This window comes from Phacochoerus africanus, chromosome 11, assembly GCF_016906955.1.
Source record: "Phacochoerus africanus isolate WHEZ1 chromosome 11, ROS_Pafr_v1, whole genome shotgun sequence".
Classification (NCBI taxonomy): domain Eukaryota; kingdom Metazoa; phylum Chordata; class Mammalia; order Artiodactyla; family Suidae; genus Phacochoerus; species Phacochoerus africanus.
Window position 1 is genome coordinate 106,473,177 of NC_062554.1, and position 23,354 is coordinate 106,496,530.

Below are 23,354 nucleotides of genomic sequence, written 5' to 3' on the forward strand. Positions count from 1 at the left end.
AGAAGATGTACTCTAGGTCATCAATCCTACTGAGCTTTTTGTAAGGAAATGGCAATGGTATCAATACAAACCTTTTCCATACAGAAATAATACGGTTTTGTGAAATCGGAAGTTTATAGTTTTCCAATGTAGGAAGAAACAACGGTTCCTTAGTATCTAAATAATTTTTTTAGTTTATGGCTACCAAGACAAAAATTTTATAATACTGTAGTGGAGATTTTCTAATACTATAAACCTATTAAAACTTACAAAATGAATATAGCACATTTAGGTAATTAGGGAAAAGAGTAATGATCAAAAACAATTTACCTGCATTTATTTTTAAAATGCTGGTTTTGAAAAAAGAATGCTACCAATTACTCTAATTTTCTTTTAGTAAATTTAAGTTTCATAATTAATTGATACTGAAAATGATGGCCACTAACTACATAATAAAAGAAGATCACTAACATTTTTGAGAAGGTGAGTTAACGTCGGAAATTGATTTTGTTTGGTTTTTTAGGGCTGCACCCACACATATGGAGGTTCCCAGGCTAGGGGTCAAATTGGAACTGTAGCCACTGACCTGTGCCACAGCCACAGCAACACCAGATCCAAGTGGCATCTGCAACCTATACCACAGCTCATGTCAACGCCAGATTCTTAACTCACTGAGTGAGGCCTCATGGATGCTGGTCAGATTAATAATAATATTTAACAATTTCAATGATTTTTTGTAAATGGAAGAATATTTTGAGAATCTAATAGATAAAAGCTGCAGCATCTGTTATAATGGGAAGTGGAGAAAGTATAAAAAGGACATGAAAGCCCTAACAGAGGATGAAACATTGGCAAGTGAAAAACTAAAAGAAAGCTTGTGAGACTGAAAAACAAAACACAGGGGAGAGTGGCATAAAAGATGTATATTTAAATGCTGATGAGAAGAGTAAAAGAGAGATGATGAAGATATGAGAGACAGGAATATAAACAAGATAAGGTTTCCTAAGAAAATGGGATCCAGAATAGAGGTGGTATAAGAGGTACCTCCATGAAATTAAGGCATCTGCCCTCACTGGTGCATGGGGTGAGGGGGGAAGATTGATGGAAAGTGCAGGGTCTAAAGCAGTCACTTTAGAAAAAGAAACAAACAAACATAAAGATGGCCAGAGAAGCACAAAAATTCTGAGGAATACTGAAAAACTGGTTTAGATTATTCATCATATAGAGACTTCCCAAAGAAATCTTTACACTATAAAATCTTTTTCAATATAAATTGTTACACAAATTGCAAATGATTTAAAATGTGTTTATTTAACAAAATTAGAATACACTGCTTTGTCCTATTGAAGAATGTAGGAAATCAGACACTCCAGACTTAAAATGTATTTATTTAACAAAATTAGAATAAACTGCTTTGTCCTGTTGAAGAACAGAGGAAATCATGACTCTACCACTTGCTGGCTAAGTACTATTCAGTTGATTTCTTACTCTTCCCAGGCCTTTGTTTCCTTAACTATAACAAGTGGATAATTATATCTTCCTCACGTATTTGTTAACTGTGATTGAGAATAACAACTAAGTGAAATAACTAAGTGAAATCCTGGCAGAGAACGGGCATTCACTAAAGCTTAGTTTTCGCCTTAATTCCTAAACTGCCTGCTGACACCACTGGATGACACCTCTATCTTGTTGCCTTCTAAGAGGAAAAGGAAAGAGCCTCCAAAACACAGGCTCTTTCCATTCGGGAAGACATCTTGCTTCCCAAGAACATTATCTCAGGGACATCACTATTGATAAGGGTTTAATCTTCTCAGCTCTGCAAAGCCAGAAACCTGACTTTTATTTGTGAAAATAACCCAGAGAACCCAGGTCTGAGGGAGATAGACATACACGACTAAATGTGGAAATAATGATGTTATAAAAATTTACACAGGAGAAATAACGTAAAAACTGTGAAATGAACCAGAATGCTAAAACTGGCAAGTCAGTACATTTTCTCCCTTTCGGAAAATTACGTAGGAAGCCAAATTATATTAAGAAAGTTATTTTGTACCTATGGACTTTAATAAGACAAATGAATTAGAAAATATTAATGGCTAATGTCAATAAACTATGATAATTTAATACATACGGTCTTATTATTTTCCATCCACTGAGTGGAATCTATCCTTCCTCTAAACTACACTGAAACATACAACAGAATTATAGCTCCCTGGTCTCACTCAGGTCATTCCACATCTACACATGTAGACACACAGTATTTAAAAATTTTTCTTCTTTATAACTTAATCTCATTGATTAGATACAGGCCACTTGCTAAACAACAATAGTCACAGATTCATATAATCTTTTGTATAACTTTTCACAGTCTGAATATCTAACAACTCTATCAATATTTAAAATATCTAAAAGTTTATCAGTTTAATTTTAGTTTAATTTTAAAAACTGAAGCAGTCATATTTGACAATATTTGACATATTTGACTTGCTTAGGAACAAGTATCCCAGACAATATTTTCCCACTTTACAGAAATAAAAATACAATAAAAAAATAAGCCTTTAAAAGTAACTATTTCTTTTGGTTAAAATCCCCCATCTCTATTAAAAGTAGCATTTTTTAATTCTACAAACTGGGATACTCTTTCCTTCTGACCATTTTTTATTCCCGGGAATCTAAAATACAGTAAAATATTAAGAACTGCACAAATTAAAGATATATGCATACATGTACATAATACATAGCAATAAAAACTTCACAGGTAAAGAATTTTAAAAAGCATATATATAAATAAAGGTTTAAATCCCTGATGTAGTGATAATACCAACATATAGATGAATACAAAAATCTTGCAATACTGTACGTTCTGAAATGTTAATTGATTCCTTTCTTACAACTAAATGAGCTGGGTTGATACCAATTTTCTTAATTCAAAGGTGACTTGCAATTGCTTGGATATTTCTTTGAGAATAAAGTATCTTCTTTTATTTGATGTAGACAAGTATCTTATTTTTTAATAGTATAAGCATTTTATCTTCATAGTGAAGATCTAGATTTAAAACATAATTGGCAGCCCATGGAACTAAACTCCAGTGTTAGAATGAAAGCTACCTTTGGGAAAGTAGAGAGCAGTGATTGTGAGAGGGAGTGAAGAAAGAGATGCCAGAAGTGCTAGTAATGTCCCATTTCCTGACCTAGTTTTGATTTCATAGGTGTGTTCACACAGCACTATTTGTTCACTTTTGATTATATATATGATAATCAACTTTAAAAGTTCATTTAAAGCAGTAAATGACATTGCATTATTTTTAATTGCAACATTTAAGAATCAGAAGTCAAATAAGTACCTTCCTGATTTAGAGATTAAGAATTGAGTATTTATAAAACTACTTTTGTCAAATACAAGTGCACAAAATTAAATTCCTGGTTTAAAGAAAATGAATTTATAAACAGATATTAATAACCTGTATTTGAGCCCAATAAAAGTGGAGAAAATATCTGGGTGCAATACAAATGCAGAAGAACGGAGATTTCTGTTTAATTCTACTACATCAATACCTTTAGGTTTTTTCTAATCCAGAAAATTAAGCATCCAGGAAAACAAAACCTTAGAAGAAATCTCAAGTTAAGTAAAAAAAAAATTCTGCACGGTGATTAAGGGTGCCAAATTCTGGGATTACAGTGCTTAATGTGTGCTAAATTATACCATTTACTGAATGTGTGATCTTTGACCAATTATTTAAGTGTTCAGCTTTCCCATTTGTAAAATGGCAACAGCAATAATACCATCCTTACGGAGTTGCTGAAAACCTTCAATGAGTACCACTGATTTGGACAAAAGATGCATACTTAACATCTATGAATTACCTATCTACACATAAATTTTTAAAAATAAATTTCATATATACATCATACATTAGAAATCTTAGAATCTATTTTTATTTTATCTATCTATCTATCGTATTTTTAGGGCACACCCATGGCATATGGAAGTTCCCAAGCTAGGGGTCAAATTGGAGCTGTAGCTGCTGGCCTACACCACAGCCACAGCAATGTGGGATCCGAGCCACATCTGTGACCTACACCACAGCTCACGGCAATGCCAGATTCTTAACCCACTGAGCGAGGCCAGGGATCAAACCTGCAACCTTATGGTTCCTAGTCAGATTCATTTCCACTGTGCCACAACAGAAACTCCCAGAATCTATTTTTGGCAAAATAAATATGTATATATTTTTAAATTTTCTTGTACTTACTTTTATGACCTATCTCCAGCTAAACTGTAGATAAGAGTTCCTCAGTGATAAAATAAGGAAATATATTAATCTTTTAAGTACAAAATCAAATATTCATCTAGATAATGACACACTTTTCACATTAAAAAGGTGGCATTGTTTTTATTACCTGAGTTTCCACACCCTGCTCCAATAGGCGCTTAGCTTGATTTTCCACTTCGAGTCGAGCTCTTGCAATAAAAAGTAGATCATTTTCTATTACTTCTATTCCAGAAAGATCTATTCCTTGAGAAAGATAATCTATTGGGAAAAAAAAACACAAACATTTAAATATTTCAGTATAGAATAAATATCAAGGTATCAAAGCATCACATTCAACTTCTTTGAAAGATTATAGATTTGCTGTTGAACACTGTTCTCTTTCAAAATCTAAAAGATTTTCTACTTAAAAATAACTACTTAATAAGTAATTTTACTCTGGAGGAAAATTTTCCAAATATGATAGAACTGGTAAAGCAAGAAAAAATCATGACTATTATAAACTCAAAGTAACATCAACAGCTTACAAAAAAAGTGTGCCAAATTTACTTTAACATAAATAAATACCCTGATGGTCTTAGAAATTTATCAAGTTGCAAGACAGTTTTAAACAAATATCCATAGCTTGGAGAATAATTAATAATGAAAAAACTTTAACATACTGACAGTTTACGTTATCATACAGATAAAACATAGTTATTTACACTGAAGAATTTTCCAAAGAAAATTACACAGACAAATTAACTCTATATAATTATATATAATTATATGCAGTTTATAATTCTATAAACTGTTAATTCTATTAACACAATTATACAATTTATCAAATTATAAACTCTATTTATAGAATTATATATGCAGAGCAAGATATTTACCAAGAAGATAAAGATATTTACCAAGAAGTTAACAACAGTTGTCTCTGCACATTTAAATTTTTAGAAGTTAATTTTAATTTTTTTTTTTTTTACTTTTTGGCTTAATCTTAAGACATAACTAAGGTAACTAAAATGCTACAAATAATGATCAAGGTTTCACTATGCATCTTAGAGCTTTAAATGTCATATTTTCTATCTCAACAAGATAATTTACTTTCAAAAAATAAAACAGATTTAGATAAAAGATGACTGTTTTCCAGTTACTCAACTGAATGTCAAATGTGTTTTTCACTATATTCTCTAATTAGAACTAATGTTTTAACTTTAAGTCTTATAAAAAATACATTTCTAGCACTTAGATATTACTGGATTTTTCTTCAGCTGAATCACAACGTACTGCCTAGGTGAAACTACATTAAAGCATCTAGTACAGTGTTAACTAATCACTTAATGGCACTCAAATATTTGCTGATTAAACAGTATAGTTTTACATAAGAGGACAAAAGGAAACAACATAAAGGGCACCTAATAGTGGTTATTGCTAACTGAGCATTTTTTAAATGCTGAACCACAATGCGAATTCCCCCAAAACCTGCATTTAAATAAAAGAGATACAGGCAAAAAAGGAGCAGAGGGGAGGAAGGGGGTAAAATGAAGTAATACTACCCACCCACTCAGGAGAATGGAGGGATTCCTCTCCTGTTTTTCTGTCACACACAATAGCTATCAGTGTGCCATGTCTTTTTATACCTATTCTTTTTTTTTCTGTTTTGGCCGTCCCGCAGCATGTGGTATTCCCAGGCCAGGGATCAAATCTGAGCCGCAGCTGTGATCCACTCTGGCAGCTGTGGCAACACCAATTCCTTTAACCTACTGTGCCGGCCAGGGATGGAACCTGCATCCCAGTACTCCAGAGACACCTGCCGGTACCACTGCACCCAAGTGGGAACTCCTCTTTACATCTAATTTTTGTGAAGCACATCGAGGGGACTAGTGCCACCAACAAAAAGATGATGATGATTTCAATTACAGTAACTACAATTTCTGGAGACCTGATATGTGGAAGGCACTAAATTAGACATGTGTATTTATTAATTTTATATTATAGGTAATAGTCTCAACAACCTTGCTAGAAATACTACCATATTATGAACAAAATCACCTTGGCTAGTAACCACTAAAGCAGAATTTAAATTCAGGTCTATCCAACTTCAGTCTTCTCACTAGATCACCCCAAGCCAATCCCACAAGTCTCAGAGAGAAGAAAGCTTTGTATTTAGAGGTCAGATAGTATTCCCCCTATAGTCTTCCACTCTGCACAGTAAAAGGGTAAAAATCACATCAGGCTCAGTTTTTCAGGGAACTAAATTTAGCCATGTTAGAACAATGATAGCACTAAATAACCAGTATTCTAAGTTTATTTATTTATTTATTTGTCTTTTTAGGACTGCACCTGCAGCATATGGAGGTTCCCAGGCTAGGGATCGAATTGGAGCTGTAGCCACTGGCCTACACCACAGTCACAGCAACACGGGATCCTAGCCACATCTGCGACCTACACCACAGCTCATGGCAACTGTGGTGAACGAGGCCAGGGATCAAACCTGCATCCTCATGGATCCTAGTCAGGTTTGTTTCAGCTGAGCCACGATGGGAACTCTGTATTGCAAGTTTAATAAAATATATTAATAACATGTAGAAGTTGTAAAATATACAAAATATGCTAAAATGACAAATTTTGAAATATGAGAGCCTTATACTCTAACAATTAAACCCCAATAAATGTGGTGTACACAGCCAGAACTATCTTTCTAGCCACTTAACACTAATACCTGTTGAATCATTTCATGTACCAAAACATGTATGAGGAAATTAAAGTGATCTATTTGGATTTAATGTACTCATCATCTCTTTAGTGAGAAAATTATAAGACTAGTAATTTTTGTGAAAAGAAATGATATTGTTCATCTCTTTGTTTACTTATATGAGAGAATTTAATCTAATAGATTAAAGAGAGAAAAAGAAATTCAACCAAAATATCTAGCAAAGTTATCAAGAGGATGGGTAAAATTTTCATTCAATATAGTCTTAGAAGTCCCAGCCACAGTAATCAGAGAACATAAACAAGTAAAATAAATCCAAATTGGAAAGGAAAAAGTTAAAAACTGAATGTTTGCTGATGACATGATTCCATATATAGAAATTCCTAAAGACACTACCAAAGTTAAAGTTTCAGGATACAAAATTAATACACAGAAACTTCATTTCCATATACTAACAACAAAAGATCAGGAAAATATTAAGGAAACAATCTCACTTACCATTGCATCACAAAGAACAAAATACTTAGGAATAAACTCACCTAAGAAAGCAAAATATCTCTATTCCAAAAACTTTAATATGCTAATTAAAGAAATTGAGGATGATGCAAACACATATGTTCTTGTATTAGAAGAATCAATACTGTTAAAATGACCACACTACCCAAGGTAATCTACAGATTTGATGCAATTCCTATCAAAATACCAATGGTGGAGTTCCTGCTGTGGCACAGTGAGTAAAGGATCTGGCATTGTCACATCTGTGGATTAGGTTGCAGCTGTGGCTCAGATTTGACTCTTGGCCTGAGAACTTCCAAGTGCTGCAGGTGCAGCTGAAAAAAAAAAAAAAAAAAACAACGGCATTTATCACAGAACAAGAATAGAAAAATTTTAAATTTGCATTCAAACACAAAAGAACTCAAATAGCCAAAGCAATCTTGAGAAAGAAAAACAGAGCTGGAGGATCAGGTTCCCTGACTTCAGACTATACTACAAAGCTTCAGTCATCAAAACAGTATGGTACCAGCAAAAAACCACAAACATGTAGATAAATGGAACAGGAAAGAAAGTCCAGAAATAAAACTACACACTTATGGTCAATTAATCTATGACAAAGGAGGCAAGAATACGCAATGGAGAAAAGATGATCTTCAATAGGTGGTACTGGGAAAACTGGACAGCTACACGTAAAAGATTTAAATTAGGACACTCTCTAATACCACACACAAAAATAAACTCAAAATGGTTTAAAAGACCTAAATCTAAGACCAGATACTCTTAGAGGAAAACATAGGTGGAACACTTTAACATAAACCACAGTAGTAACTTTTCAGATCCACCTCCCAGAGTAATGAAAATAAAAATAAGAATAAACCAATGGGACCTAATTAAACTTAAAAGCTTTTGCACAGCAAAGGAAATCATAAAGCAAAATGAAAAGACAACCCACAGAATGGAAGAAAATCTCTGCAAATGAAGCAATCCACAAGGGATTAATCTCCAAAATATACAAACAACTCATGCAGTTCAATATCTAAAAAAAAAATAAAAATAAAAAAATGAGCATAAGATCTAAGTAGACATTTCTCCAAAGACAACATGGAGATGGCTAAAAAAACACATGAAAAGATGCTCAACATTGTTAATTATTAGAGAAATGCAAATCAAAACTACAATGAGGTATCACCTCACACCAGTCAGAATGGCCATCATCAAGAGACTACAAACAATAAATGCTAGAGAGAGTGTGCAGAAAGGGAACTCTCCTACACTGTTGGTGGGAATGTAAATTTGGTGCAGCTACTATGGAGAATGGTATGGAGGATCACACTACTACACCCTACTACAGATATGCACTACTATATATATGCATATATACTATATATATGCACTACTATATAAAAGATTGATAAACAAACAAGATTCTACTATATGGCACAGGGAAGTATTTTCAATATCCTTAATTACTTATGGAAAAGAATCTGAAAAAGTATAAATATATGTATCTGTGTGTGTGTGTATATATATATATATATATAGATATATAGATATAGATAACTGAATTACTTTGCTGTATACCTGAAATACAGTAAATTAACTGTAATTCAATTGAAAATTTTAGGAAACAAAGTTTAATTTTTTTGTTATTAAGAGGATGGGTATTATAAACATAAAATTTTTGGTCAAATGTACTCTACTTTTTGAAACTTAAGATACTAAAAAATGAATTCTGATTTTTCCATTTTCACTGGCCGGGCCTAAAAGTACTAAAATTTTAGAATAAACTTCTTATGCTTTGTTTTGCCCCATGAAAGTCACCTGATCTTAGTGACTATTTATTGCACTATTTCCTGGAATTTCCCATTTCTTTTTATTTCTTTAGTCTTCAACTAAACCTCAATGGCATAAAAATTATTTACAACTAAAATACATGCCAGTCATTTTAAGAGGCTTTCAATGTTCAGGTCATTATTACACATAGCTACCAGAATAAACATTCTCATCATGTTACCCTCCAATTCACAGAATCTATGGCTTTCTGTTGATTTCTTCTTATCTCCTTCCACAAATCCTCCTTTGCAATACAAAGCCTCCTTAATGATTTCAAAATCCTTACTGCCTCTACCTTTACTACTATCCTCTTCTGTTTAAAAGAAAGAAAATCACATTTTTCTAAATGACTCAGCTATGCATTAACTTTTCATAATAACGTTAGCACTGAATTATTTGTTTGGGGTAAAAGAGATGAAGTTGTAAAGTTGGGATTGTGCTGGAAGTTGGAAGAAATGAAGGTGGTTAAATCATGCTTCAAAGTGGGGAGCCAAAGAAGTTAAAAATTAAGAAGTGTAAATACAGGCAGGTGAATTAGAGCTATCTGAGGTAAATATCAAAAGAATCAGCAAAAAAATGATAAAAATGGTTATCACTGAGGAAAAGTAAAGTGAGCAGAAGAAAAGGGCAGAGGATCACTATTTTTAATAATAAACTTTATAGGACTATTTTAATATGTTACACATGCACAGCTTTTAGAGCAAACGGGAAGTCAACAAAAACATAAAAATTAAAATAAGGTGGCCAGATAATAACAAATTTCTACTCTCTAATACTGTTTCTAAAATAAGTAATCTTTAAAAGAAAAAAAAAGTGAATATATTTGAGTAGAAAGGTATTTTCTACAATGGTAACTGCAACAGTAAATACATATATACATACAAATGTTGGTTTGTGTATATGCATGCATGTGCATATATGTGTATATAATATGTGTGTATATAAATAGAAACATTGTAAATGAGATAAAACCACTTTGGAAGCCAATTTGATAATCTGATAAAATTCCATATGAATATCACTATAACCAAAATATGCCATTCTTAGGCATGTAACTCAAAGAAATTCTTCCATTTGTACACCCAAAGACATGTACAAGAATGTTCGTAACAGCAATGCTAAAAACAAAACAAGGCTGTATATGACTGAAATGACCATCAAATGGAGAACAATAAAATACATTCATTCAAAATGCTACTACAGAAGAGTGAAAACTAACAATGACCAGTAAACACATCAATATCGACATCTCCCAATAACGTAACACTAAGGAAGAAGAACAAGTTTTAGAATACATACAGCAAGAGGTAAATTATATTAAGTGATGTAAGATTAATTAATATATTATTTAAGGAACATACACACATTAGCAGCATTAGGAAAAGTTATAGAGATATGTGACACAACATGTTGACAATATCCTAATATTTAAACTTGATAGGTAGTATTTGTAGCTTACACATGTTAGAAATATTTTTGCATTTTTATTTTTCCATTAAATATTAAATAAGTATGAACCAATGGCATAGATTAGAAGTACTATAAACAAGGGCATTACTATAGTTATTAATTATAACTTTTATTTCATGTGTTCAAAACAGAAAAGACCTAAACATGTTAGTAAAGATATGGGTAATAAAGTAAGGCACAAATTGAACTTCTAGAGATGAAAAGTTCCAAAATCTATATGGGATTAATGGAATATGAAGACACTGTAGGCCTGTCTCCTGAAAAGAGTTTAATATCAGCATTATTAACTAGTAACAGAAAAAAGGCTTTTCCTTTTAAAAGTACCATGTTCTAAGAGTTCCTGAAATCCAGAAAAATATTTCAAATAAGGGAAATTATATAATCCCACAACATGGAGGCCACAACTGTCAAGTGGATCACTGGAATATACATGGACATGTCTCAGAAATTTATGATATCTTCAAATCCTCAAGTAATTTCAAAATAGCATATATCCTCCCCCTAGATGTTTATGTGAGAAAGAGCAGAAAAAGCAAAAATTGACATACAGGACTGGGCAGTTGGCTATAGTCACTTACTGATGAAAGTGACTCCCTCCTACATACCAACTTTGCAAAGAGCACAAATCAGATCAGCACTTCAGAGAAATTTCAAGCAACCTTCAGATGTTCCTAAAATACTTAAATCTTGTTTGAGCTTAAAAGTAAAGTTCTACTCTATTACTTTAAATTCTTGCCCTTCTTTTTAACCTACCCATGAGTTATTTTGTTCACTTTTTTGTATTTTACCTAAGCACAGTGTCTTAATGTTGCAACTTAATGCTATAAGCATTCACCCATACCATGATCGTACTTAAAAATACCAGTTTTTGATAGTTGCCCAATATTTCATCAAATAAATGAACAAAATCACTTAGCCATCTGCCTAAATGGAATAAATATTATCATAAATACAATACATATTTAAAATATCTATAACTACACTTCCTTGGGAAATAAAACAGAATTACTGGATTGAAGTAACAATTTTAAGCCTACTGATATCAATTGTGTAAGTACTGTTCAAAACAGCTTTAACACCTTATACATTTTCCAATAACCTATAGGTGTTACTTAACTAGATATTAGGACTGCACTGAATGTTTTATATGCTGCTAGAAGTATGTTCTTAATGAAAGTCTGACATGATTTTTTTAACATGAATTTTTAAATAATGAGGCTGAATAACTATCACTATCTGCATCTCCTTTTGAGAATATCTACATAATTTTTACTCCCTACCTTTTTTAGATCACTCTGTATTAATTATACAATAATACTGTTTGTCTAACATATTTGCTATGAATATTTTCCCAGTCTGTTAATTTGTTAATTTTTAGTTACTTATTTATATATTACTTCCTAAGGCTGTTTCCAGAATATTATCATACAATTACACGATTTATTAAAAAAAAGCTCTACCTCGGATTTTTCTACACAGCACTGATTATTTAGAAACTTTAGACTGAAGCCTATTTTTTACAAAAGCAAATAGCAAAATGTAAGGCTGTGATTTATAAAGGCTTATCTGGCATGGCAGACTGACAAATGATCTAAAAAGGAAAGCTGAATTTGAAGAATCCATTCAACAAAAGTTTAAGTAAAAATAAATAGCACTGTAAGATCAGGGCTTATCACAATGACTATATTTTAACTGGCCTGCAACATCAATCTTCTTTGCTATCACATCATGTGCTTTATAAAGAACACAGCTCCTAGAGAATATTGAGCTAAATAACAAATTTAAATTGAGATAAAACAACCAACAAGCACAAAACAACACCAATCAGCATGGATGATGCAGGGTTATAACACTGATAAAATTAATTTGTCTAGGGAGTGCCTGTTGTGGAGCAGTGGAAACAATTCCGACTAGGATCTGTGAGGATGTGGGGTTTGATCACTGACCTCGCTCAGTGGCCATGAGCTGTGGTATAGGTCACAGATATGGCTTGGATCTAGCGTTGCTGTGGCTGTGGTGGAGGCCAGCAACTGTAGCTCTGATTCGACCCCTAGCCTGGGAACTTCCACATGCCATGGGAGCAGCCCTAAAAAGCAAAATAATAACAATAATAATAATAATAATTCATTCAATCAACAATGAAATCTAAGCATCCACTTACTGAAGGTGTATCATCATCACCATTATCATAATAGCAGCAAAGACAACAACATCATCATCCCAGGATACTTGTGACAAATGGTTAAGTCTAAGATAGGATTGTTTTAAAAATTACCTTCCCTCCTCATTAAAAAAAATTGTTTCACTAAGGAAACCTTAAAATTAAACTTAGAGAAAAAGTAAATGTCAAAAACTGCATAGAGCTCCCAATGTGGCTCAGAGGGTAAAGAATCCAGCATAGCCTTCATGAAGATGAATGTCTTGCTCAGTGGGTTAAGGATCCAGTGTTGCTGCAAGCAGCAATATCTCACAGATGGGGCTCGGAGCCAGTGTTGCCCTGGCTGTGGTGTAGGCCGGCAGCGGCAGCCCTGATTTGGCATGTGAGAACTTCCATATGCTGCAGGTGTAGCCATAAAAAGAAAAAAAACCTCCAACAAAACTCCAATAATGACAATTACATACATATACTGATTTTCATTTCCTTATTCTAGGTACAAAAGTTTGTTTATATTTGACACGCTTTAGTCATATTTAAGTTGTTATCTTGAATCTGATGATAAAACAGGTTTACAGAAAAAATATTTTCAAGAAAAATGTTTATGTACAATTGCAAAATGATTTTAATAATATATAATAAAAATGAAAAAAATGAAATTATAAAATTTTAGAAAGTAAGGTGGCATTTACACAAAAGTAAAAATGATTACATAGAGAACAAAATAACATAGGTTTAAAAGGTGTAAGATTTAAATATATAAATATCAAAATACAACTAAACAAAATAGGAAAAATCATTAATAAAAGCTTCTCAGAATATATAAAACTGATCACAGAAAGAAATTTTAAACAATACAAAATACTTATTCCAACTATGTAGGAAAATAATTCCTTAACCAAATGAATTACAAGAGAAGTTTCACAACTATTATACACACATTTTCTAATTTTTTCTAATGAAAAAATAATAAAATTCGTAAGAGAATAAAAATAATTTGAAATAAATTAAACACATAAAAGTATTACCATTAAAAACACAAAGAATTTACAGTTATCAAAGAATACTCAAAGGATTTTTAAAAACAAGTTTATATAAGGATTAAGTTAATGTCTGAAAATTGACTAAAAGTTTCTAATAATTTTCAAAATTTATCCTTATGTAAAATTAAATAATACATAATCATTGGAGCACTTGTATAATTAATAAAATTTTTCTTTAATTAAAGTCAATTCTATTCTAGTTTAAGATAAAACAGGTACATCCTTTCAAAGACAGGGTATTACAGAAAGAATGTTGAATTAAGAAAAAGAATACTTCAGTGTTATCCTACTCAATATTATGACCTGAGAAAAATCACTTAACCTTTCTGAGATTCCAAAAATAAGGAATAAAAAAAATGTGTTATAGATCTCACAGGATCAAATGAGATAATATGCTTGCAAAATGTTTTATAAACCACCCAAAACATGTAAATAATATTGTTTTCATAAGTGGAATATCAGTTACTAACATCTTTTTTTTTTTTTTGATGGAGGGAAGAAAGAAGGGCCTTGAAAAAAAGATAATCTTAGGAGTGGCGCAGTGGTTAACGAATCCCACTAGGAACCATGAGGTTGCGGGTTCGATCCCTGACCTTGCTCAGTGGGTTAACGATCCAGCGTTGCCGTGAGCTGTGGTGTAGGTTGCAGACGCGGCTCGGATCGCGCGTTGCTGTGGCTCTGGCGTAGGCCGGTGGCTACAGCTCCGATTCGACCCCTAGCCTGGGAACCTCCATATGCCGCGAGAGCGGCCCAAAGAAATAGCAAAAAGACAAAAAAAAAAAAAAGATAATCTTAAGGAGTTCAGTAATACAAAATAAAAACAAAAACAAAACATCAAAATTTGGACTTTAGTAACCAATGCTTAATTGATACTACTGCTTAAACTATGCACAAAATAAGCCTCAAGCTTAAAGAAAACTCCTTTGAGTGAAATCTTTCTATTTCAATTCCAAAGCACTTCTCAGGGCAAGTTGATCCTTCCTTGCTCCTCATAGCCTCATGAAAATTTACTATCAAAAGACTTACTTTTTTTTCTTGGCTCTCACATTAGGGTGGAGAAAACCCTTACTATTAAAAAGGGGGATTAGTTTTCCTTTTCTAAGTCTTACTCTTTTTTCAGCAAACACAAAAAATTGCCCAGGGCCAAACAAAAAAAAAAAAAAGAAGAAGAAGAAGAAGAAGATGACACGCCAGTGTATTTTCTCTAGTTCCTGTTTTTCCTTTGGGCACAGTTGTTTTTTTCTTCTCCTAACTCTCTAACTATGGTGCTGTTGATATGACATTATAGTTCTAAAACATGGATTTATATAAAACCAACCTTTTTTCCCCTCCAGAAAGCTATTTCAGGTGCTTTATTTAGTGCCTACCTTCCAATTTAACCAGAAGTATGAGCTAATACCCCTCCTCTCAGCAACTGAAAAGCATGAGATCAAATCAGCAAGGAATGGAAAAAATAACCGCCACTATAAACCAAGGGAATCTAAGTGGCAGCCACAGAACACTCCGCCCAATAAAAACAATATTCACTCTGTTCAACTATACATGGACCATTAACCAAAAGAGAGCATGTCCTAGGTCATAAAACAAATTTAAAAGAATTGAAATCATACATTCCTATGTTTAAAACATACTGAAGTTCTTCAAATCATAATAGAATCAAACTAAGAATCAATAACAGGAAAATATAAAATTTCCAAACATTCCAAAGTTAAACATCACATTTCTAAATAATCATGGACCACAAAAGATCTCAGAGAATTTTTTTCAAAATATTGAACTGAAATGCTGGAGAAGGTGTGGAGAAAAGGGAACTCTTCCTATACTGCTGGTAGGAATGTAAATTGGTGCAACCACTATGGAAAACAGTACGAAGGTTCCTCAGAATACTAAATGTAGAACTACCATATGATCCAGCAATCCCACTCTTGGGCATATATCCAGACAAAACTTTCATTGAAAAAGATACATGCACCCCTATGTTCATTGCAGCATGATTATCAAGAGTGGAGACATGGAAACAACTTAAATGCTCATTGACAGATGAATGGATTAAGAAGATGTGGTACATATACACAATGAAATACTAATCAGCCATTAAAAAGAACAAAATAATGCCATTTACAGCCTCAATGATGGAACTAGAGACTCTCATACTAAGTGAAGTAAATCAGAAAGAGAAAGACAAATACCATATGATATCACTTACATGTAGAATCTAATATATGCCACGAGTGAACCTATCTACAAAAAAGAAACAAACTCATGGACATGGAGAGCAGACTTGTAGTTGCCAAGGGGGAGAGAGAGGTGGAGGGAGTGGGATGGACTGGGAGTTTGGGGTTAGTAGATGCAATAACTGCATTTGGAATGAATAAGCAATGAGATCCTGCTGTACAGCATAGGGAACTATATCTAATCACTTGTGATGGAACATGATGAAGGATGAGAAAAAGAATGTATAATATGGGTGTAACCGGGTCACTCTGTATACAGCAAAAATTGTCAGAACATTGTAAATTGACTATAATAAAAATTTTTTTTTAAATACTGAACTGAATGAAAATGAAAAAGCAATGTCAAAATCTGTGGGTTTCAACTGGGGCAGGGGTTGGAAGAATTTAATAACATTAAATGTGTTCTTGGGAAAAATGTGTTATTAGACAAAAAGGCTATCAATAACGCAAGCTAATGCCTCAAGATACTAGAAAAAAATGCAAAATAAACTCCCCAAACTCCCTGCAAACAAAAGTATAGAATTGTATAGCTTCACTGAGGAATTATATCAAACACATAAATAAGAATTAATACCTATCCTTCTCAAACCATTACAAAAATCTGAAGAAGATGGAACACTCTCAAAGTCATTCTATGAGACCACCATCACCCTCATAACAAATAGGACAAAGACACTACAAGCAAAAGAAAATTATAGATAAGTATCTCTGATGAACATAAATGCAAAAATCCTCAACAAAACATTAGCGACTAAATCCAACAATACATCAAAAGAATTATTTACCATAAAGTTGTATTTATTCCAGGATCACAAGAATGGTTTAATATATGCAAATCAATTATTATGCATTATTCTTTTTATATATTGTTAGATCCTATTTGCTGAAATTTGGTGAGAATTTTTTCATTTATGCTTTTAAGAGAGATGGTTCTATAGTTCTGTTTGTTTTTTAACGTCTCTATTTTTTTAGCAGAGTAATCTGATTTGGTAATATTTTGAGGATTTTTATGTCTATACTCTTGAGGGATAACGTTTGTAACATTTTTTTTTTTTTTTTTTAGTCTGGGAAGTATTCCTTCTTCTATTGTATTCTAACAGACTGTTCCTTTTTTCCATTATAGGGAAACCATCAGGTTTATAGATTTCTTTTCAGAATGTCTTGAACAGCATGTCAAATTCAATTTCAGATCATTTTTTATGAGTTCTAATAATTTCTTGTAAGTTGTAGAGATATCCATAATATTTCACTATTCTTTTAATGCTGTGAGGTCTGTAGTGGTATCTTCTTTTTCATTTTTTTTTTTTTTTTTTTTGGCTATTTCTTGGGCTGCTCCCGTGGCATATGGAGGTTCCCAGGCTAGGGGTCGAATCGGAGCTGTAGCCACCGGCCTACGCCAGAGCCACAGCAACGCGGGATCCGAGCCGCGTCTGCAACCTACACCACAGCTCACGGCAACGCCGGATCGTTAACCCACTGAGCAAGGGCAGGGATCGAACCCGCAACCTCATGGTTCCTAGTCGGATTCCTTAACCACTGCGCCACGACGGGAACTCCGGTATCTTCTTTTTCAGTCTTGTAATCGGTAGTCAATTATGTCTTCTGTCCTTTTTTCTTGATCTTACTAGGAGTTTATTAATTTTATTGATACTTGCAAAGAGTCAGCTTTCAGTTTGATGGATTTTTTTATTTCTGATTTCAATTTCATTGATTTTCTGATATCTTTTTTAGTTTCCTTCTTTGGCTTGTTTTGGGTTTCTGAATTGGAAAGGAAGAGGTAAAACTATCACTATCTATAGATGACATGATACTGTATACAGAAAACCCTAAAATCTCCACATAAAAACTCTTAGAATAAGTGAATGCAGCAAGGCAGCAGAACACAAGATTAATATACAGAAATCTATGGCATTTCTATGCACTAAAAATGAAATATCAGAAAGCTAAAGTGAAAAAATACTTGTTTAAAAGCATGTGGAAAAAATACCTAAGAATAAATTTCCCAAGGAGATGAAAAACCCATGCACTGAAAACTATATAGCACTAATAAAGAAAACTGAAGATGAAAGAAATGGAAAGATAGCCTATGCTCCTGGATTGAAAGAATTAATGTTGATAAAATGATCATACAATACAGGGCAATCTACAGATTCAATGTAATACCTATTGAATTACCAATGGCATTTTTCACAAAAGTAGAACAAAAATTTTTTTTAATTTGTATGAAAACACAAAGACCCTAAACAGCCAAAACAATCTTTTTCATGTTTTATTATTTTTTGGCTGTGCCCACTGCATATAAAATTACTCAGGCAAGGGATCAAACCTGTGCCACAGCAGTAGCAGAGCCACAACAATGATGCTGGAATTTTTTTTTTTTTTTTTGTAAGGGCTGCACCTGTGGCATATGAAGTTCCCAGGCTAGGGTTTGAATCAGCGCTGTATCTGCCAGCCTACGCCATGGCCACAGCAATGCGGATCCGAGCTGCGTCTGCAACCTATACCACAGGTCACAGCAACGCCTGATCCATAACCCACTGAGCGAGGCCAGGAATCGAATCCACGTCCTCATGGATATTAGCTGGATTCATTACCACTGAGCCACAACTGGAATTCTGACACTGGATTTTTAACCCACTGAAGAATGGAGCTGGAGAAAGCACACTCCCTGACTTCAAACTATACTATAAAGTCACAGTAAATTAAAATAGTATGGTACTGGAAGTTCCTTTGTGGTACAAAGGGTTACAGACCCAGTGTTGCCACAGGTGTGGCCCAGGGCACAACTGCCATGCAGATTTCACTGGCCATGGAACCTCCACATGCCACAGATGTGGCAAAAAAAAAAAAAAAAAAAAAGAAAAAAAGAAAGAAAGAAAGAAAGAGTATGGTGCCGGCACAAAAACAAACATGTAAATCAATGGAACAGGATAGAAAGCCCAGAAATTAACCCATCTACCTATGGTCAATTAATCTACAACAAAGGAAGCAAGAACATACAATGCAGAAAAGACAGTTTCTTCAGTAAATGGTGCTCAGTAGGTTAAGGATCTGGCGTTGCGGTGAGCTGTGGTGTGGCTCACAGATGCAGCTCGGATCTGGTGTTGCTATGGCTGTGGTGTAGGCTAGCAGCTGTAGCTCCGACTTGACCCCTAGCCTGGGAACCTCCATATGCCGCGGGTATGGCCCTAAAAAACAAACAAAAGAAAAAAAAAAGTTTTTGTAGAAAATGCTATATATTCAAAACAACTTCTTTAAAAAAAAACCCTCATGATCAAAGAAGAAATCAAGAAATTATAAATTTTAAACTAAATGAAAACACAATATAGCAGAATTTGCAGGATACTGCCAAAAACAAAACTTAGACGTTTATAGCAGTAAAGACCTATATTAGGAAAGAAGAAAGGTTTTAAGCAGGTGAAACTCTAATCCAACTTAGAAAACTAGAAAAGAAAAACAAAACCCTAAGCAAGCAGGATAAAGGAAATAATAAAGAACAAAGGAGAAATCTAAAATTTTAGAGCATAAACCAAAAATGAAAACCAAAATGAAACCAAAAATTAGTTCTTTTAGAAGATTAGTGCAATTGATCACAGGGAACTATACTCAGTATCTTATAATAACCTGTAATGGAAAAAACCCAAAAAAGAGTATGTATGTATAACTGAACCACTTTGCTATATATACGCTTGAAACTAAGGCAACACTGTAAATTAACAACAGTTCTATTTTTAAAATAAGTTTTAAAAAAAGTAAGACTGAAAAAGTAAAACATAATATTCCTGACCTCGCTCAGTGGGTTAAGGATCTGGTGTTGCCATGAGCTGTGGTGTAGGTGTCAGATGCGGCTCAGATCCTGCATTGCTGTGGCACAGGCTAGCAGTTGTAGCTCCGATTTGACCCCTAGCCTGGGAAACTCCATATGCATTGGGTGCGGCCCTAAAAGAAAAAAAAAAGTAAAATGAGTAAGAAAAAAGAACATATAAATTACCAATATCAGGACTGAGAGAGAGGATATCACTAAAGAAACTACCAATATTAAAAGGTTAAAGAAGGAATATTATGAATAACTTTACCCCACAAACAATATACTTGACTCAAATAATTACTCTGTATTAAAGAAATCAGACTCAAAAAGTGTACATATTATGTGATTCTATTTATAAATGTTAGAAAATGGAAGCTAGAGTGGAGGCCAGGGTTTCCCTCAGGATGAGAAGGGAAGTCTTACATGGAAACTTTGGAAGTGATGAGTGTATCTGTTACCTTGACAGTGTTGATGTCAAGGTTCTCATCATAGAAGTATGTCCAAGTTTACCAAATGGTACACTCTAAACATGCGCAAGTTATTATCTCTTAATTATACCTCCATGAAGCTTTCTTTTTTTAATCATGAAAAACTGCAACAGAAATACAACAAAAAAAATCATTTTCCTTGTTTATCTTACTTATGAAAGACATCAAGAGTAATTTTGATTTCTCTCTCAAACAGCCATTTAAATGTCTCCCATGTGCTAGATACTGCCTTATATACACAGACAACAGACATCAATCCTACCCTTCAAAATGTTTATATTATAGCTTTGCCAATAAACCACAAAACAACTATAATCCTCCTAACCAAAAAGTTTAACAATAAACTTATACATTAAAAGATTTTTGTCCCAGAAAGCTAAAAATAACCGCATAATTCCTAATTGTACATAGTAGAGGGACTTGCTTCTCTGGAGTCATGACAATCCAAAAGATTAAATGTTTGATGGACACTGACTCTACCTATATTAGTAGGTGTTAGGATAAATTTAGGAAATGCTGGGTTAAACATAATATAAAGTAGGTTTCCCTAATTCTCAGAACCACCAATATGCAATTAAATCATCCAAAAGAGGCATATTACAGATAGTATTTCCCAAATCTATTTCTCTCTCATTTTTCCCCTCCAACTGCAGAAGATCTAGCAGCACTAGCACTCATTGAGCACTCTTAGGAAAATACAATGATTACACCATACTGGTTTAGATGTAAAACTAAAAGAAACAAAATTGGAGTTCCTTGGTGGCCTAGTGGCTAAAGATTCAGCATTGTTACTACTATGGCTTGGGTTTGATCCCTAGTCCAGGAACTTTCACAAGGTGGGTGAGGGGTAAATAAAGGAAAAGAAAAGGAGTTCCCTGGTGGCTCAGTAGGTTAAGGATCTGGTGTTGTCACTGCTGGTGCTTGGGTCACTGCTATGGTGCGAGTTTGATCCCGGAGATCTTTGGCATGCCGTGGGCACTGCCCCCTCACCCCCAAAAAATCACCAACAAAAGAAACAAAATCCATATAAATTGACTAATAGAATTCCTTTTTTAAATCCTTTAAAAATCTCAACAAAGCCAAAGGGTTTGGACCATAAGGAAGAGAGAAGAGCAAAGGGGAATTTTGCTGTGTATTAACAACATAACTCTCCACTGTACCAATGTGAAAATGTTTAATAAACATTCAGATTGATTTTTAAAAAACTCAACAAAGAATCTAATATATAATATAAAGCACCAAGACACAATAATATAAAGGATAAGAAGTATACATATCCAAATATCATTTTGTAACTCTAAGTTGACAGGCTAAAAATACTGTAAAATGATTAAACTGGTGAGATTTAAAAATGTCTAAAAGAATTCTGGATCCTTTCAAAGAAGGAGTAAAACAGAAAGATAACCAGAATTTTCTATGAGAAGGAGGCAGTATTTGGAAGGAAATTATGAGAAAAGGTAAACCCATTTAAGAACATCAAGTCTGTGTCTAGGCTACTGCATGGATGTAGGCAAAGTGAGACTGGAAAGGTCTTTCAAAGACAAATTATAAAGGAATTAGAAAATGATGTATGGATTTAAATACTATTCGGCATGTTTATTTTTTTAGAAAGGTGATAGAATTTCATACTTGTCTAATTTTTATAATTGGCAATAAGATGCTTTGTTTCTCCAATTTCTTATGCTAAAACTAATTTAATTTCCTTTAGTATTAATGGAAAAATAACTGTTCCTTTTATTTAGACTTTTATTCCCCAAATAAGATACTAAAACTTAGGACTTCTGTTGTACTTCCAACTATAACAAAATGTTCAAATGTTCACAAGCCCACTTCCATTAAGATAACACTGTTTTACTTCCTAAACTGAAATTACTCAGAAAAGTAAATTCTGAAATTCTGTAAATTGTGGTATAGCACATCAACCAATAAATCCCTGAAAACTTAAAAAAAAAAGTATACATATCCATATATCTTATTCTTGTATAAAGAGTGTTCATTAAATAAACATCTATAACCATAGATCTGTAAATCTTCTTTCCATATATATGAAATATGACAACTTCTAGCCATATTAATTTTTATTCTATATCTGAATTTTATGTTAAAAAACATAATAAAACATCGTATAGCTACATGAAAATCAAAAAACTCACACTATGAAGCATCCTTATGTGGAAAAACAACATGAAATTTATTAGTGATAATTACTAAGGTTTACAGAATTAAATTTTCCCCTAAAAATAGTTACTCTCTAAACTAGATAAAACAAAGCACACATTATGTGGTTCCATTTATTACTTATTTATTAATAAATATTCAGAGTTCCTGCTATGGTGCAGTGGGTTAAGGGTCCTGTGTTGCTACAGATGTCTTTGCAGTGGTGTGGGTTCGATTCCTGGCCTAGCACAGTGGGTTAAGGATCCAGTGTTGCTACAGCTGGGATGTAGGTCACAGCTGCAGCTCAGATTCAATCCCTGGCCCAGGAACTCCCATATGCTGTGGGTGTGGACAAAAAAAGAAAAAGAAAAAACCCATCTATTATAGATGAAACACATTGATGCATAAGATTAGAAGAGTTAGAGCCATAACACAACTAGTTATCAGAATAACAGAGTAATTGGAGTTCCTGTCATGGCTCAGTGGTTACTAAATCCGACTAGGAACCATGAGGTTGTGGGTTCGATCCCTGGCCTCACTCAGTGGGTTAAGGATCCGGCATTGCCGTGAGCTGTGGTATAGGTTGCAGACACGGCTCAGATCCCGTGTTGCTGTGGCTGCGGTGTGGGCCAGCAGCTGTAGCTCCGATTCAACCCCCAGCCTGGGAACCTCCATATGCTGCAGGTACGGCCTTAAAAAGACCAAAGACAAAAAAAAAAAGAA

The 23,354-nt window shown here is 33.6% G+C and overlaps 1 protein-coding gene across 1 annotated transcript in view; it reads right to left on the reverse strand.

The window, feature by feature from the left end:
• Positions 1 to 23,354, reverse strand: part of COG5 (component of oligomeric golgi complex 5) — a 272,865-nt gene that overhangs the window by 149,181 nt on the left and 100,330 nt on the right. Inside the window, 1 exon segment of the mRNA XM_047754267.1 lies at positions 4,381 to 4,511. Within this exon segment, the coding sequence (XP_047610223.1) occupies positions 4,381 to 4,511 (131 nt within the window).